We start from the raw sequence: 16129 nt of genomic DNA on the forward strand, positions 1-16129 counted from the left end.
TGAAGTCGTGATGTTTTAACCTTTGGCTAAAGAGCAGGCCTCGCCAGAAACGCCACGGCCGGGTGTCCATTCATGTGCGCGTTTTGCGCTTTGTTGCGAGCCCTCCACAGCGGTTACGCGCGCGGAATGGCGAGCCGGAGACGCCTCTGATGTTTCCCGCTGGGAACCCGGGCGGCCAAAAGCTCGGCTGCGCGCTCCTGGGTACCGATTTCTAGCGCGCAACAGAATGCATCTTTGGGTACCGGCGCGAGCGCGCCAAAGAGGTGTCGCGTTTGGGTTGCGCCAGCCCGGGTTGTGAGGATGGGCTCCGGGTAGCGCCAGCCCCCCCCCCCTCTGTGTGTGCGCCTTCCGCCAGCCTGGGGGTGGGCCCTGCCTCCTCCCCCTCCTCCGCCTCCCCCGCCTCCTTCTTCCCCCTCCCCCCCTCCGTCTGCTTTTTCGCTCCAGAAACGGCCATGGAGGCAGCTGAGCTGCAGCTGCTTGGGAGGCGGACGGAGAGAGCAGGTCAGTGATGGGGGGGGGGGGTTGATGGAGAGGAGGGGGGCGCAGCTACAACTCCCGCAAGGACCCCCGCAACCCCCCTGCTCCCCTCCCCTTGCATCACCGCAGCCTTTCCGTTGCGTCCCCCCCATCCGTTTCCAGTCCAAGCGCCTTCACCTCTCCGGGGGTCTCTCCTTCCTCCCCTCCTTCCCCGTCCCCCCTCCCCTCCCCCTCTCCACTTTCCACCTGTGGCTGCCCTCCCCCCACCCCCACCCCCGTCCTGTGCCCATCTTCAGGGGCACGCGCAGCCCTCCCCCTCTGCGACCCTTCCCCACCCATCTCTCTCTTTGCAAAAAAATATAGAGTCACACCTTGGCGCTGATGACATCACGGGCGGTGGTTATGTCATCCGGCGGGCGAGGAGGGTATGTGGTGGAAAGTCCAGTCTCTTTGCTACCCGAGACCCTTTCCCCAAATATACACCTCTTGAGGAGTCCCGGCCCCGTTTGGAGAACAGGATTTGGGGGCAAACCGGTGGAGAAAAAGGAATGCAAAACGGGAGTTTTCTGGAGAGTGTTTGGGGTAGGGGCAAGTGGGTTTTCTGGAAATGCGGCTGACAGTGGCGTAGCGTGGGGGGGGGGTGCAGGGGGGGCCGGCCGCACCGGCGGCCGCAACATCTGGGGGTTAGGATTAGGGGGCGCAAATCCACGGGTTAGGGGGCGCAAATTACTTGCCTTGCCCCGGGTGCTGACAACCCACGCTACGCCACTGGCGGCTGAATTGTGTGTTTCTAACACACACACACACACACACACACACACACACACACACACACACAAACACAGAGGTTCTGGATGCTCCATCCTTGTGTTCATTGAGGAGTTAGTCCGTTTTCCTGCCCCCCTTCCCTGGTTCCATCTGGACCCCACCCCCTTGAAATTGTGTCTAAAAGGGCTGCAGTGGAAAAAGGGCTTCTCTTTGTCCAAGAGGAATTGAATCTCTCTCTCCGCCCCCCTCCAGCTGCCCACCCGATTTCTCCCCCCCCCAATTGACCCAGTTACATAACCCTCCAGGAAAGAAGCGAGGATGCGATCTTCGGAGACTTGTGGGGTTGTAGAGGTCTTAGGAAGAATGTATCCCATAAGGGATACATGCGTCGGGTGGTCTGTGCCCCATAACAGAACCCTGGTGGGGCTAGGGGGCTGTCCAGCCCTCCCCACCCTCGCTCCAGATTGCCCCACTCTGCAGACACTGCAGCAGGCAGAAGTTCAAGGGGCAGATACACGTAAGCCCTTCTTCAAGCAGTGCAGTTAACCAGTGGAACTCCCTGCCACAGGGATTTCAAAGACAAATTCATGGAGGAGGAGAAGAGGGTTATAGAGGCAGCAATGCTTCTGAATATCAGCTGCGGGAGGGAAGAGGGCTCTTGTGGTCGCATCCTGTTTGAGGGTTTCCCACAGGCATCTGGCTGACTGCTGTGAGAAGAGAGTTCTTGATTCGATGGGCTGTTGGCCTGATTCAGAAGGCTTGTCTTGGAATCATCGAATTGGAGAGTTGAAAGGGACCCCCAGGGGTCATCTAGTCCAACCCCCTGCAGTGCAGGAATCTCAGCTAAAGCATCCATGACAGAGGGCCATTCAACCTCTGCTTAAAAACCTCCAAGGAAGGAGAGTCCACAACTTCCAAAGGCAGACCGTTCCACTACCAAACAGCTCTTACCGTCAGAAAATTATTCCTGATCTTTAGCCTGAATCGACTTTTTTGTAACTTGAGTTCAGGTCCTACATCCCAGAGCAGGAGAAAAAACGTTCTTACATTCTCATAAGGTGCTAATAATAATAATAATAAATTTTTATTTATATCCTGCCCTTCCCAGCTGAAGCCGGGCTCAGAGCAGCTAACAACAATAAAAGTAGCACAGCATTCTAAAATCAATTCATTCTAAAATCAATTCAGAATCAAATTAATGGCAACCATTGGGCTAGAGTTCTGTGAGGATTACCGAAGGAGGGGGTCAGACTGTGCCTTGGCCAAAGGCCTGGTGGAACAGCTCCGTCTTGCAGGCCCTGCGGAAAGATGTCAAGTCCCGCAGGGCCCTAGTCTCTTGGGACAGAGCGTTCCACCAGATCGGGGCCACAGCCGAAAAGACCCTGGCTCTGGTTGAGGCCAGCCTAACCTCCCTGTGGCCTGGGACCTGCAAGATATTTTTGTTTGAAGACTGTAAGGTCCTTCGTGGGACATACTAGGAGAGGTGGTCCCGTAGGTACGAGGGTTCTAGGCCTTAAACATGTGAATGTATAAAGCCCTAAATGACTCAGGCCCCAGGGGGGAACCTTTTGAGAGTTCCTCCATCCTCTGAGGCTCAGGATGGTTGCCTGGGAGAAAGGGCCTTTTCTGTGGTGGCCCCTAATCCATGAGACTCCCTCCCCACAGAGGCATGTCTGGCACCTTCATTGCACAGCTTCTGGAGGATGCTGAAGACACTTGTCCCTGGCCTTTAACCCTTCAGGTGCATGTTTTTTAGGACCCATCTTATTTCTGTAACTGCAAGTTATTTTAAACTGGTCTTACTTAACATTTTGGGGACACGGGTGGTGCTGTGGGTTAAACCACAGAGCCTAGGACTTGCCGATCAGAAGGTTGGCGGTTCGAATCCCCACGACGGGGTGAGCTCCCGTTGCTCGGTCCCTGCTCGTGCCAACCTAGCAGTTTGAAAGCACGTCAAAGTGCAAGTAGATAAATAGGTACCGCTCCAGCGGGAAGGTAAACGGCATTTCCGTGCGCTGCTCTGGTTCACCAGAAGTGGCTCAGTCATGCTGGCCACATGACCCGGAAGCTGTACGCCGGCTCCCTCAACCAATAAAGCGAGATGAGCGCAAAACCCCAGAGTCGGTCACGACTGGACCTAATGGTCAGGGGTCCCTTTACCTTTACTTAACATTTTAACGTTCAAAATCTTGTGAGCCGGCCTGGGGGAATATTAATAAGAATAATGAGCTTGCCAGGTCTCACTTGACTTGCAGGCTCTGTATTAAGGGGCAGATCTTTATTTCACAAGAATTCTCCGCTGTTAAGAAATATTGCCTGCCGCAAGCTGTTGTGGAGATGGCAGGTTGCAAACGGAATTGTGGGGTCATCCTAGCCAGGTAGCATCCAACTCTGATTCTATTCCTGCTTGCAAAGAGAATCAGGGAGTCTGAAGAGCCTTTTCCCTGCCTGCCTCGTTCCCCAGGGGGCTGCTGTCGGTTAGAATAAAACAGGCAATGTGAGCAAATGGTCTGAATAACACAGCTTGTTGAGAACGACAGCAAAAACTTCTCACACCACGTTGCATATTTGATTTCTCTCTTATATTTCTTGGCCTCTTAGAACAGGGCTGCTGTTTAGCATTTGTTTAATTAACAAAATATAGATGCATCTTACTAGACAAAAGACCTTTAGATGATGATGATGATGATGATGATGATAATAATAATAATAATAATAATAATAATAATAATAATAATAATAATAATTTATTACTTATACCCTGCCCATCTGGCTGGGCTTCCCCAGCCACTCTGGGCGGCTTCCAAAAAAATATCAAAATACTGTAATACATCAAACATTAAAAGCTTCCCTAAACAGGGCTGCCTTCAGATGTCTTCTAAAAGTCTGGTAGTTGTTTTTCTCTTTGACATCTGGTGGGAGGGTGTTCCACAGGGCGGGTGCCACCACCGAGAAGGCCCTCTGCCTGGTTCCCTGTAACTTGGCTTCTCACAGTAATGGAACTGCCAGAAAGCCCTCGGTGCTGGACCTCAGTGTCCGGGCAGAACGATGGGGGTGGAGACGCTCCTTCAGGTATACTGGACCAAGGCCGTTTAGGCTTTCAAGGTCAGCACCAACACTTTGAATTGTGCTCGGAAACGTACTGGGAGCCAATGCAGGTCCTTCAGGACTGGTGCTATATGGTCTCGGCGGCCGCTCCCAGTCACCAGTCTAGCTGCTGCATTCTGGATTAGTTGTAGTTTCCGGGTCACCTTCAAAGGTAGCCCCACGTAGAGCGCATTGCAGTAGTCGAAGCGGGAGATAACCAGAGCATGCACCACTCTAGCGAGACAGTCTATGGGCAGGGAGGGTCTCATCCTGCGTACCAACTGGAGCTTATAGACAGCTGCCCTGGACACAGAATTGACCTGCACCTCCATGGACAGCTGTGTCCAAAATGACTCCCAGGCTGCGCACCTGGTCCTTCAGGGGCACAGTTACCCCACTCAGGACCAGGGAATCCCCCACACCCGCCCGCTTCCTGTCCCCAAAAAGCAGTACTTCTGTCTTGTCAGGATTCAACCTCAATCTGTTAGCCACCATCCATCCTCCAACCGCCTCCAGGCACTCACACAGGATCTAAACTATTTGCTAAAAAGAGCAGTAAAAGAAAATAAGTTAGCATAAGAATATTTTTTTTAAAATTACAGGCTAACTTGGGGCTCTTTGGAGGTGGTTCGGAGCTCCTATCACTCCCTGACTATTGGCCATGCTGGCTGGGGCTGATGGGAGTCAGTCAGATTCCCCAACTCTTACTCTGAAGGAGACCTCAAAGGTCATTTAGTCCAACCCCCTGCCGACACAAGAATCCTGTTGTTGAAGCATCCCTGATGGACGGGCATCCAGACTTTGTTTTTACACCTCTAATGAAGGAGACTTCATTACAGTCAAGAAGTGCACCCTAACATTTAGCCAAAATAATAATAAGTTATTATTATTATTATTAAGTTATTATTATTATTATTACAGTGGTACCTCGGGTTACATACGCTTCAGGTTACAGACTCCACTAAACCAGAAATAGTACCTCGGGTTAAGAACTTTGCTTCAGGATAAGAACAGAAATTGTGCTCCAGCGGCACAGCAGCAGCAGGAGGCCCCATTAGCTAAAGTGGTGCTTCAGGTTAAGAACAGTTTCAGGTTAAGAACGGACCTCCGGAACGAATTAAGTATGTAACCAGAGGTACTACTGCAATTATTATTTATACGCTGCCCATCTGGCTGAGTTTCCGCAGCCACTCTGGGCGGCTCCTAATCGAGTGTTAAAAACAATACAGCATTAAATGTGAAAAACTTCCCTAAAGAGAGCTGCCTTCAGATGTCTTTTAAAAATAAGATAGCTGCTTATTTCCTTGACATCTGATGGGAGGGCGTTCCACAGGGCGGGCGCCACCACCGAGAAGGCCCTCTGTCTGGTTCCCTGTAACCTCACTTCTCTCAATGAGGGAACCGCCAGAAGGCCCTCAGAGCTGGACCTCAGCGTCCGGGCTGAATGATGGGGGTGGAGACGCTCCTTCAGGTATGCTGGACCGAGGCCTTTTAGGGCTTTCACGGTCAGTACCAACACTTTGAATTGTGCTTGGAAACATACTGGGAGCCAATGTAGGTCTTTCAAGACCGGTGTTATGTGGTCTCGGCGGCCGCTCCCAGTCACCAGTCTAGCTGCCGCATTCTGGATTAGTTGTAGTTTCCCGGTCACCTTCAAAGGTAGCCCCACGTAGAGCGCATTGCAGTAGTCCAAGCGGGAGATAACAAGATCCCCTTTCTTTTATTTCTAACCTTAAAATTGGGCCTGTGACTCAGCTGCCGCTCAGAGGTTTGCAGAACGGAGTGCAAATCCATAAGAAATTGTTGCTGATGCGTTAATTTATATAAAGCATAAAGCCAGGATAGCTTCGCAAGCGCAAAAACCAATTGCACGAATATTAAAATATGAACACCCATAATTAAAATGCACGATAAAGCTATTCCATTAGAATTATTACAGTATAGGCGCCCATAATTAAAATAGGCAAGGAAGTAATTCCGTTAGAACAACATGATAATTAAAACAGAAGTTTAGGTTGGAGCACTCGAGGGAAAAGGCTGCGTAAATGGAGGGGGTGGTTTTAAAAGCCGGCAGAATGACAGTGTAGATGGGGAAGAGCAGTAGCTCAGAGGTTGAGCATCTGCAGAATGTTCCGAGTTCGATTCCTGACACCTTCAGGTAGGACTGAGAATGCCTTCAATCTGAAACTCAGACAATACTGGACTGGATGGACCAAGTGTCTAAGGCACCTTCCTGTTGCTGGAAACCCCAGGAGGGGATGGGGGTGTTCTTAAGGTCAGATTCTGCTTCCAGGTTTCTCCCCCTCCTGCTTCCAGCCAACAGAGGACACTGGGGTTATCCCCATATGGGATAGATCCCCATGTATATACTTTGTAACTAAGTCTGCCATTAGGGATCCATCTGTGAACTGATGATGTGAGTAAACTTCTTTTATATACTTTACACAAGATTGTGGTATGTTTATTCTTTTAAGAGGGACACGGGTGGCACTGTGGGTTAAACCACAGAGCCTAGGACTTGCCGATCAGAAGGTCGGCGGTTCGAATCCCCGCGACGGGGTGAGCTCCCGTTGCTCGGTCCCAGCTCCTGCCAACCTAGCAGTTCAAAAGCACGTCAAAGTGCAAGTAGATAAATAGGTACCACTGTGGCGGGAAGGTAAACGGTGTTTCCGTGAAGTGCTCTGGTTCGCCAGAAGTGGCTTAGTCATGCTGGCCACATGACCCGGAAGCTGTACGCTGGCTCCCTCGGCCAGTAAAGCGAGATGAGCACCGCAACCCCAGAGTCAGCCACGACTGGACCTAACGGTCAGGGGTCCGTTTACCTTTACTTTAAGGGAACTTGGCAGGAACCTGATAGTGAGAGGCTTACACAAGCCTGCAACCAGTTATCCGCTGTGCGTTTAAAAGGGGAATGTAAAACTCTGCTAAGTAACGGAACTTGCTAGCGCAAGTTAGGAAGGATATTGATAAACAATATATCCTCTCCTGTCTACCTGAACGTTCCCACACATCTGCCTCCTGTTGAAGTTCTTCTTGTCTGCCAGAAGATGGCGAAAGCTGCTTGCGTTAACATGATAGGCGGCCGACTCTCCTTCCTTAGAGGTTTATAAGCAGAGGTTGGACGGCCAACTGCAAGGGATTCAGTACTCTCAGGGGGTTGGGATAGATGACCCCTGGGTGTCCCTCCAAACTCTACGATTCTCCTCTCCCGTTCTGCCTTTTGCTGACAGAGGCATGTTTCCTCCCAGGTGAGGTGGAGACCCCCAATGTCGAAATAAACGAGTTGGAGGAGGAAGATGAGGAAGATGAAGAGGAGGAGGAGGAGGACGACGACGAGGTGGAGGTCAGGAACTTGGACTCTTCAGACGACGAGAAAGAGCCGGACGAGGAGAAGCAGCTGGAGCTGAGAGCTCAGGTGATGCGTTTGCTGGACGAGCTGGAAGAAGTCCGGGAGGTGGCCCTCAAGCACGAAGGGGATTCCCTCGAATTGCAAGGTGGGTGTCTTGCCTCAGGGCTGCGGGGTCCCTGGAACCTGCCATTTTTTTCAGGTCGTGTCAGTTTCCTCCGGACGACCCACTTGTGGAGCGATCTGCTTGCACAAATCTTATGCAGAAAGTTAGATCATATGTCTGCTCTTTGGTATGCGTTCGCACAGACTAGCTTATGGTTCTGAAAGTGGGTGGTAGCCCCCCCTGGGGGTCGGTGAGATGACTAGGTGGTGTCAAGGGGGAAAGCAGAGAGGAGGCCCGAAGTGTAAATGACGCTCAGGCTATGAAAAGTTGGATCAAGTCCATGCATTTTATGCCCATCATTAAATTAAATTGCTCTAATTACCGTATTTTTCGCTCTATAAGACGCACTAGACCACAAGACGCACCTAGTTTTTGGAGGAGGACAACAAGAAAAAAAATATTCTGAATCTCAGAAGCCAGAACAGCAAGAGGGATCTCTGCGCAGTGAAAGCAGCAATCCCTCTTCCTGTTCTGGCTTCTGGGATAGCTGCGCAGCCTGCAGTCACTCCATAAGACGCACACACATTTCCCCTTACTTTTTAGGAGGGGAAAAGTGAGTCTTACAGAGCAAAAAATATGGTAAGTTATCTCTCGCTTGGACTACTGCAATGCGCTCTGCTTGGGGCTACCTTTGAAGGGGAACCAGAAACTACAACTAATCCAGAATGCGGCACATTGTTGTGAAAATCTGGACAGAAAAGTTTAGCCAATTTCTGCCTGGACACTGCTTTCATCTGCAGTATTCCGGGTATGTCTGGGAAATTCTGGATGTATGGCAAGCCTAACAAGGCACCATCCAACCGCCTTAAGGACTCCACTCTTGGTTTGTGTAGGAATTTCTCCTGAGCCTCTTCTTCCTCAGAATTTATCCCACAAGGCAGCAGGTAGAATTTAATACAGTGGCGCTTTGGTTCTCAGACGCCTTGGTACTCAAACAGCTTGGAACCCAAGCACTGCAAACCCAGAAGTAAGTGTTCTGGTTTGCAAACTTTTTTCAGAAGCTGAACATGCTCTGTTTTGAGTGCCGCCCTTCCGTTTTGAGTGTTACGCAGAGGTCTGCATGTTTTTGCTATTTATTTTCTGTTTTTGCAGTTTTTTTGTTTGGGTTTTGTCAGAGGCAGAGCTAGCTGCTCCGGCACATGGAGCGGCACACATGCTGTGCTCCTGCGGGTAGGGCTAGCCGCCCATGGGGGCAGGGGGAGGGGCAAGTTTCCTGGGGGGGAGCACCCATGGTGATGTCACCCCCCCCCGGGATGACACCTCGGGCAGATTGCACTCCCCGCACCCCCATTCCTCCGCCAGTGGTTTTTGTGACTGTGTGGAACCCAGTTCAGCTACTGATTGATTGTGTGACTCCAGTACATTGTTTATTGCTTTCATTTTATGGATCAGTGGTCTTGTTAGATAGTAAAATGCATGGTAACTTGCTGTTTTAGTGGTTGCTTTTAAAAGTCTGGAACAGATTCATCCATTTTGCATTGCTTTCCATGGGAAAGTGCGCCTCGGTTTTGGAACGTTTTGGTTTTGGAACGGACTTCCAGAACGGATTAAGTTTGAGAACCAAGGGACCACTGTAAATGGTAAAGGTGCAGGCAGCTTTTAAGCAACATTGCGCAGGGACTGCTAAGCTCAGCCTTGGTTCCCCAGACAGGATTTCACTTTGCTTCGGTAACGGAAGCCGGGGTTTCGGAAAGACAACTGTGCAACACAGAGGAGCCATAGCGAGGAAGCTGATCTGCAGGTTGCTATTGAGAAGGTGGAGCTCCTGGCTTTTGAATTTGTAGCTGCCTGCTCAAAAGGGTTGACGATTGATTCTGCTTTTTCTCTCTGCGGCAGGGTTGCTGGAAGACGAGAGACTTGCCAGTGCTCAACAGGCTGAAACCTTCACGAAGCAGATTCAGAGACTCCAAGGTCAGTCCTGGCCTCTGTGTTTGTGTGTTTGTGTGTGTAATGAATCTCATGCAATTTTATTTAATGTGTAAATATGCCACATTTCCCCGAGCTGGGATTCAAGGCAGCTCCTGACATTTGAAAACTTCGCTATAAAATAGCGGTAAGCCAAAAAGACACAGCACGTAAGGAAAAAGGGATGGGGTTGGAGAAGGAAAAATAAAATGCAAGCGTAGGCATCTGTTATTAACAGTTAAGCTTCTTACTGGAACCAGCAGGGATGGGAGTGGTTCATGGAGCCCAGCGTGTTTTAACTGTTTACAATTCTGAATTTTAAATTGTTATAACCTTCCCTGGGACCTCCTGGCGGAGAGCGTGGAATAACTTTGATGCTGGGGATGATAATTGCAAAGTAAGAAAAACTAGTTGAAAAGGATAGCTAAAATGCGTCAAAGCACATTTAGAAGCAGGAACTGAAAATATAATTTACTCTGACAGCAGCCCAGGCATCAGTGTTATCTAGACATTGGTTTCCAAAGACCTGGCTGAACTGGAAGGTCTTAGTCTGCCAATGGAAAGATAATAAAGAGGGGAAATTCTAATCTCTCCTCAATATGGGAGCAGCCGCAGAAAAGGCTCTGTCTCACATTGCTACCAGCCGTGTTTCTGAAGTTGAGAGGCTGAGAGGAGATTCTAAAGGGCACTGACATAGATGTGAGCCCATCACTGTTGCCAGGGTTTGATTTGGTCTAAAACTGCTCTGTTGTGTCTCAGAAGCCATTTCCTTCTTCCGTAAGAGCTCAGGCAAATTGGTGGGGGACTTCATTGGTGTCAGAAGTGGGATGTATCACTGGAGGCAAAGAGTCCCTTGCCCAGCCCCAGGTGTGGAGGACTCCCTGGTCCTGAATGGAGTAACTGTGCCCCTGAAGGACCAGGTGTGCAGCCTGGGAGTCATTTTGGACTCACAGCTGTCCATGGAGGCGCAGGTCAGTTCTGTGTCCAGGGCAGCTGTCTACCAGCTCCAACTGGTACGCAGGATGAGACCCTCCCTGCCCACTGACTGTCTTGCCAGAGTGGTGCATGCTCTGGTTATCTCCCGCTTGGACTACTGCAATGCGCTCTATGTGGGGCTACCTTTGAAGGTGACCCGGAAACTACAACTAATCCAGAATGCGGCAGCTAGACTGGTGATTGGGAGCGGCCGCCGAGACCACATAACACCGGTCTTGAAAGACCTGCACTGGCTCCCAGTACGTTTCCAAGCACAATTCAAAGTGTTGGTGCTGACCTTGAAAGCCCTAAATGGCCTCGGTCCTGTATACCTGAAGGAGTGTCTCCACCTCCATCATTCTGCCCGGATGCTAAGGTCCCATACAATTTCAAAAATTGCAAATTCAGTTGCTACAATTCCACAGGCACTCACACACATAAATGGCAAATGTAGAAGAAAATCCTACGGATACTAGAGAGGACCCGCAAGTGGGTTAAACACCTGTTTGTAGCACCGTAAATGCAAAAAACAAAATAAAAAATAAAATCATAACTGTACTGTAAAATATGGGGAAAGCGATGAATGATATTAGAATTAATTGCACAACGGTCTCAAACTCGCAAAACATTTTTTGGTCCCTTCTTACCGTATGTCTGTTTTGGCAGCGATACCGTGAAAGCCAATTTTTGCAAGGTCGCGAATTTAAGCCACGCTTTAACTTTTTCGGAATTTGGGGGGGAACTGCGGCTTATATTTGGGGCCAATACGGTAATATTCTAGTGTAGATCATTTTGGCTTTGTAATTGATCTTCTGGCTAGATGACCTTTGGGGATCCCAAACAGAACTCTACAGTTCTGCGAAGGGTCACCCCTTTGTCCCCGGTTGTGGCCCCTCTCCTCCCGCAACTCTCGCTTTCTTCCTCCCCAGTTCGCTCACTGGCCTTTTGATGTATTTATATATATATATTTACAATAATATTTATTAATTTTCAATAGACATAACAAAAAAGAAAATATGCAACAACACAATAGAGAAGTGAAAAAGAAGAAAAAAGAATAACAAACTTAAAATACCTAAACAGAAAAAAAAGAAACTCAATTAATTAATTAAAATTCATTTTCATAAACATTTTAGTTGACTTCCTCTAATCTCCTCCATCTGAATTTCCTCTTAATTTGAATGTAGCAGTTTCCAATATCATTATTTCATAAAACAATATTAAAGTTGTATTCGAATTTCTTTACCTTTCTTATAGTACATTTTCTTATTTATATATTTAAGTCTAATTTAGTCCTAGGCCTGATTGGTTCTTTCAAGCGGTTACATATCTTTAATATTAGAATATTTGTTCAATTAGTCTTTAAATTTCTTCCAGTCTTCTTGGGAGTCCTCTTCTTTCTGGTCACAGACCTTTTGATGTATTTATAGGCCCAATAACTCAGCTCCTTCTCGTCGAGCGAGTGTTAATCTGCGCAGAATGCTGCTATAAATAGCGTGGGCACTGTACGGAGGGTGCCACGTGTCCCTGGAGCGGCAGGTGGCGAGTCTATATGTGGCGATGCCGCCCGGGGCTTGAGCAATCCATGGGGACCAGGGATGGGTTCAGCCTCGAAGGGCTGGCACAGGGAGGGACGGCAGGCAGGCAAGACGCTGGGACAGCCTCAGGACAGTTTGGGGTTCAGGGGAGGCCAACTGGTTCTTCCCCAGGTTTTTTTTTGAACCGAGCTTTGACCGCTAGGCGCTGCTGCCTCTTCTCGCTGCAACCTCCGAGATCCCCGGCAGTTGTGAGAGCAAAGCACTGGGAAAGGATCTGGAGATAGGAGTGCGCCTCGCGGCCTTGTAAAGGTAAAGGGACCCCTGACCGTTAAGTCCAGTTGCGGACGACTCCGGGGTTGCGGATCTCATTTCACTTTATTGGCCGAGGGAGACGGCATACAGCATGACTAAGCCGCTTCTGGTGAACCAGAGCAGTGCACGGAAACGCTGTTTACTTCCCGCCGGAGCGGTACCTATTTATCTACTTGCACTTTGACATGCTTTAAAACTGCTAGGTTGGCAGGAGCAGGGACCGAGCAATGGGAGCTCACCCTGTCATTGCGGGGATTCGATCTGCCATCCTTCTGATCGGCAAGTCCTAGGCTCTGTGGTTTAACCCACAGCGTCACCCGCGTCCTGCTTTTCAGGTTAAAGGTAAAGGTAAAGGGACCCCTGACCATTAGGTCCATTCGTGACCAACTCTGGGGTTGCGGCACTCATCTCGCTTTATTGGCCGAGGGAGCCGGCGTACAGCTTCCGGGTCATGTGGCCAGCATGACTAAGCCGCTTCTGGCAAACCAGAGCAGCGCATGGAAACACCATTTACCTTCCCGCCGGAGTGGTACCTATTTATCTACTTGCACTTTGATGTGCTTTCGAACTGCTAGGTTGGCAGGAGCAGGGACCGAGCAACAGGAGCTCACCCCGTCATTGCGGGGATTCGAACCGCCGACCTTCTGATCGGCAAGCCCTAGGCTCTGTGGTTTAACCCACAGCGCCACCCGCATGAGAGCAAAGCACTGGAAAAGGATCTGGAGGCAGGACACCGATGCAAATTGAGTAGATCTACACCAGGTGGAGCTCATCTCCCATGCAAAGGCAGATGCCGTCCATCAAACCAACTCACAAATCTCCAGCACAGCTTTTGTTGGAAGGGCCCTCTTCTCTCTTCACGTCCTGCTCCGGGCTGCATTCTTTGAAATTTCAGTAAATCATAGAATTGGGACCCCAGGGGTCATCTAGTCCAACCCGCTGCAATGCAGGAATCTTTTTCCCCCTCCAATTTTTTATTCTGTTTATGACACAACTAAACAACACAAACAGAAAAACAAACAATACAAACAAATTCTTGTCTTATCCTTATTTTTTTCTGAACATTGTTAGGTGAGCCTCCCCAAGTCCCCCCTATCTGATTTTCATTTTACCTCATCTTTAGCAGTTTACATATATCATAATTTCTAACCATTTTTTAAAATCACGCTCACTTTTACCATAAAAATCTTCACATTTTATCACTTACTTTAAAATAGTACTATTTTATTTTATTTATTTTTTTAAAACATAATTTTTATTAACAGGCCAATGATATCACATTATTTCAAATCACATTAATTCCAAATTATACAGCCGGATTTTTCAATTTTGTTGGGGGTACCCATACATAAAGCTCCGGACGAGAATCCAGTACTATTTTAAAATACATTGTCTTCTACTTCTAACCCTACAGCCTATATCCACTTCCAAAGCTATTCTAACATTTAAATAGTAACATATGTTTTTCAAATATTCTTTAAGCTTCTTCCAATCTTCTTCCACTGTCTCTTCTCTCTGGTCTCGGAGTCTCCCGGTCACTTTGGCAAGTTCCATATAGTCCATCATCATCATCGGCCTCAATGCAGGAATCTTAGCTAAAGTGTCCCTGACAGGTTGGCTGTCCAAGCTCTGCTTAGAAAACGTACAAGGAAGGAGTCTACCATCTCCTGAACTAGTCTGTTCCACTGCGGAACAGCTCTTGCCATCAGAAAGCTCTTTTTCTTGACGTTCAGTTGGAATCTCCTGCCTTGTAACTCGGAGCCACGGGTTCGGTTCCTACTCTCTGTTGCCGGAGAAAAGAAGCTCGCTCCATCCGCCATGTGACAACCTTTGAGATATCAGTTGAGTGAAAATAACAGGAGGACAAGTACACACACCAAAAAGCAGCGCAGTATATCTGGAAGAGGCTTGGGTCAAATAGGCAGAGGACGCTAGACCTTTAGGAAAGCCGAATTTCACATTGTACCACAAAGAGGGAGTCCTGTGTGTCTGTATTTGTACACATGTAAGATAAAATCCAAGGTACGCGGGTGTCGCTGTGGGTTAAACTACAGAGCCTAGGACTTGCCGATCAGAAGGTCGGCGGTTCGAATCCCTGCGACGGGGTGAGCTCTCGTTGCTTGGTCCCTGCTCCTGCCAACCTAGCAGTTCAGAAGCATGTCAGAGTGCAAGTAGATAAATAGGTACCACTCCGGTGGGAAGGTAAATGGCGTTTCTGTGCGCTGCTCTGGTTTGCCAGAAGCGGCTTAGTCCTGCCAGCCACATGACCCGGAAGCTGTACGCCGAGTCCCTCGGCCAGTAAAGCGAGATGAGAGCCACAACCCCAGAGTCGGCCACGACTGGACCTAATGGTCAGGGGTCCATTTACCTTTACCTTTAAGATAAAATCCTAAGTGACATTGAGTTGCTTAGGTGCACCATGGGAACAGACTTGTATTTCTAATTGATGACCTCCTGGCTTTATCTTTTTTATAAAAACCCCGCCAACCGATTACCCCGATGATGTCCTAGTTACGACCTGCAGGGAAGATTTTTGCTTGTGCGTCTTTACGTCAAGAAACATTCAGAACAGTGCTGCCATCTGCAGTCTGAAGTGGCATAGGTAAAAAGGTAAAGGTAAAGGACTCCTGGACGGTTAAGTCCAGTCAAAGGCGACTATGGGGTTGCGGCGCCCCTCTCGTTTTCAGGCCGAGGGAGCCGGTGTTTGTCCACAGACAGCTTTCTGGGTTCATCTGGCCAGCATGACCAAACCGCTTCTGGCGCACGAAGGACCATGGCAGAAACCAGAGCGCACAGAAATGCCATTTACCTTCCCGCCACAGTGGTACCTATTTATCTACTTGCACTGATGTGCTTTTGAACTGCTAGGTTGGCAGGAGCTGGGACCGAACAATGGGAGCTCACCCCGTTGCGGGGATTCGAACCGCTGACTTTCCTGGATCCCTTGCCTCAGGCATCACCTGAACCAAGTCTTGGGCCTGATCCTGAAGAGTCCCAGTCTGCACAGGTTCCCCTGCAACAAGCACCAGCTGGGCCAAGTCAGGGGCCGGAGCCTGGCCTGGCTCCAGATGCAGGGATGACCTTGTTACCTCCAGCTGGGCCATCACTTAAAGCTGCTCCACTATCGGTTGAGTCAGGAGAGGCTGAGACAGCCCCTGGGTCTAGTAACCCACCGACATCTCCCGAGCTGCGGAGACTGAGGTCTGAGAGAAGGAGAGGCCTGAGTACTCGCAGGAGGAGTGCTCGCCTTCGAGTGAGACAGGGAGGTGAGTCGCTGGGGGATCAGGACCGGCCGTTACCCCGACAGAGATAAAAGGCGGTCGGACCCCGCCCCAGGTTGCGGGAGCAACATTGCTGTATGCCAGAACCTGCCTGAGACCCTGCGCCTGACCTAGCCTGGTTTCCTGCCTTGACCCTGTCGGACTGACTCCAAGTGAAACCCTTGGATTCGGGACCGGACCTGCACCGCGTGGCTCGGGTTAACCCCCAGCACAACACTCTGTGCAAAGTGGAAAGGAGCTGGCCCTCTGCTGGTCTTGGGGGCCAGCCGGGCAG

General features: G+C 49.6%; 1 protein-coding gene across 6 annotated transcripts in view; it reads left to right on the plus strand.

The window, feature by feature from the left end:
• CCDC136 (coiled-coil domain containing 136) overlaps window positions 1-16129 on the plus strand; it is a 45676-nt gene that overhangs the window by 4494 nt on the left and 25053 nt on the right. For 3 of the 6 annotated variants that reach the window (XM_083402253.1, XM_083402252.1, XM_083402255.1), the window contains exons 1-3: window positions 423-501; window positions 7563-7826; window positions 9681-9755. In XM_083402253.1, the coding sequence (XP_083258379.1) occupies window positions 453-501; window positions 7563-7826; window positions 9681-9755 (388 nt within the window). In that variant the 5' untranslated portion in view covers window positions 423-452. Of the gene's footprint in view, window positions 1-406; window positions 502-7562; window positions 7827-9680; window positions 9756-16129 lie in introns of those variants that run through there. The other 3 variants (XM_083402257.1, XM_083402256.1, XM_083402254.1) reach the window with 2 other exon arrangements.

The sequence above is a fragment of the Podarcis tiliguerta genome, assembly GCF_965153285.1.
Source record: "Podarcis tiliguerta genome assembly, chromosome: 10".
Classification (NCBI taxonomy): domain Eukaryota; kingdom Metazoa; phylum Chordata; class Lepidosauria; order Squamata; family Lacertidae; genus Podarcis; species Podarcis tiliguerta.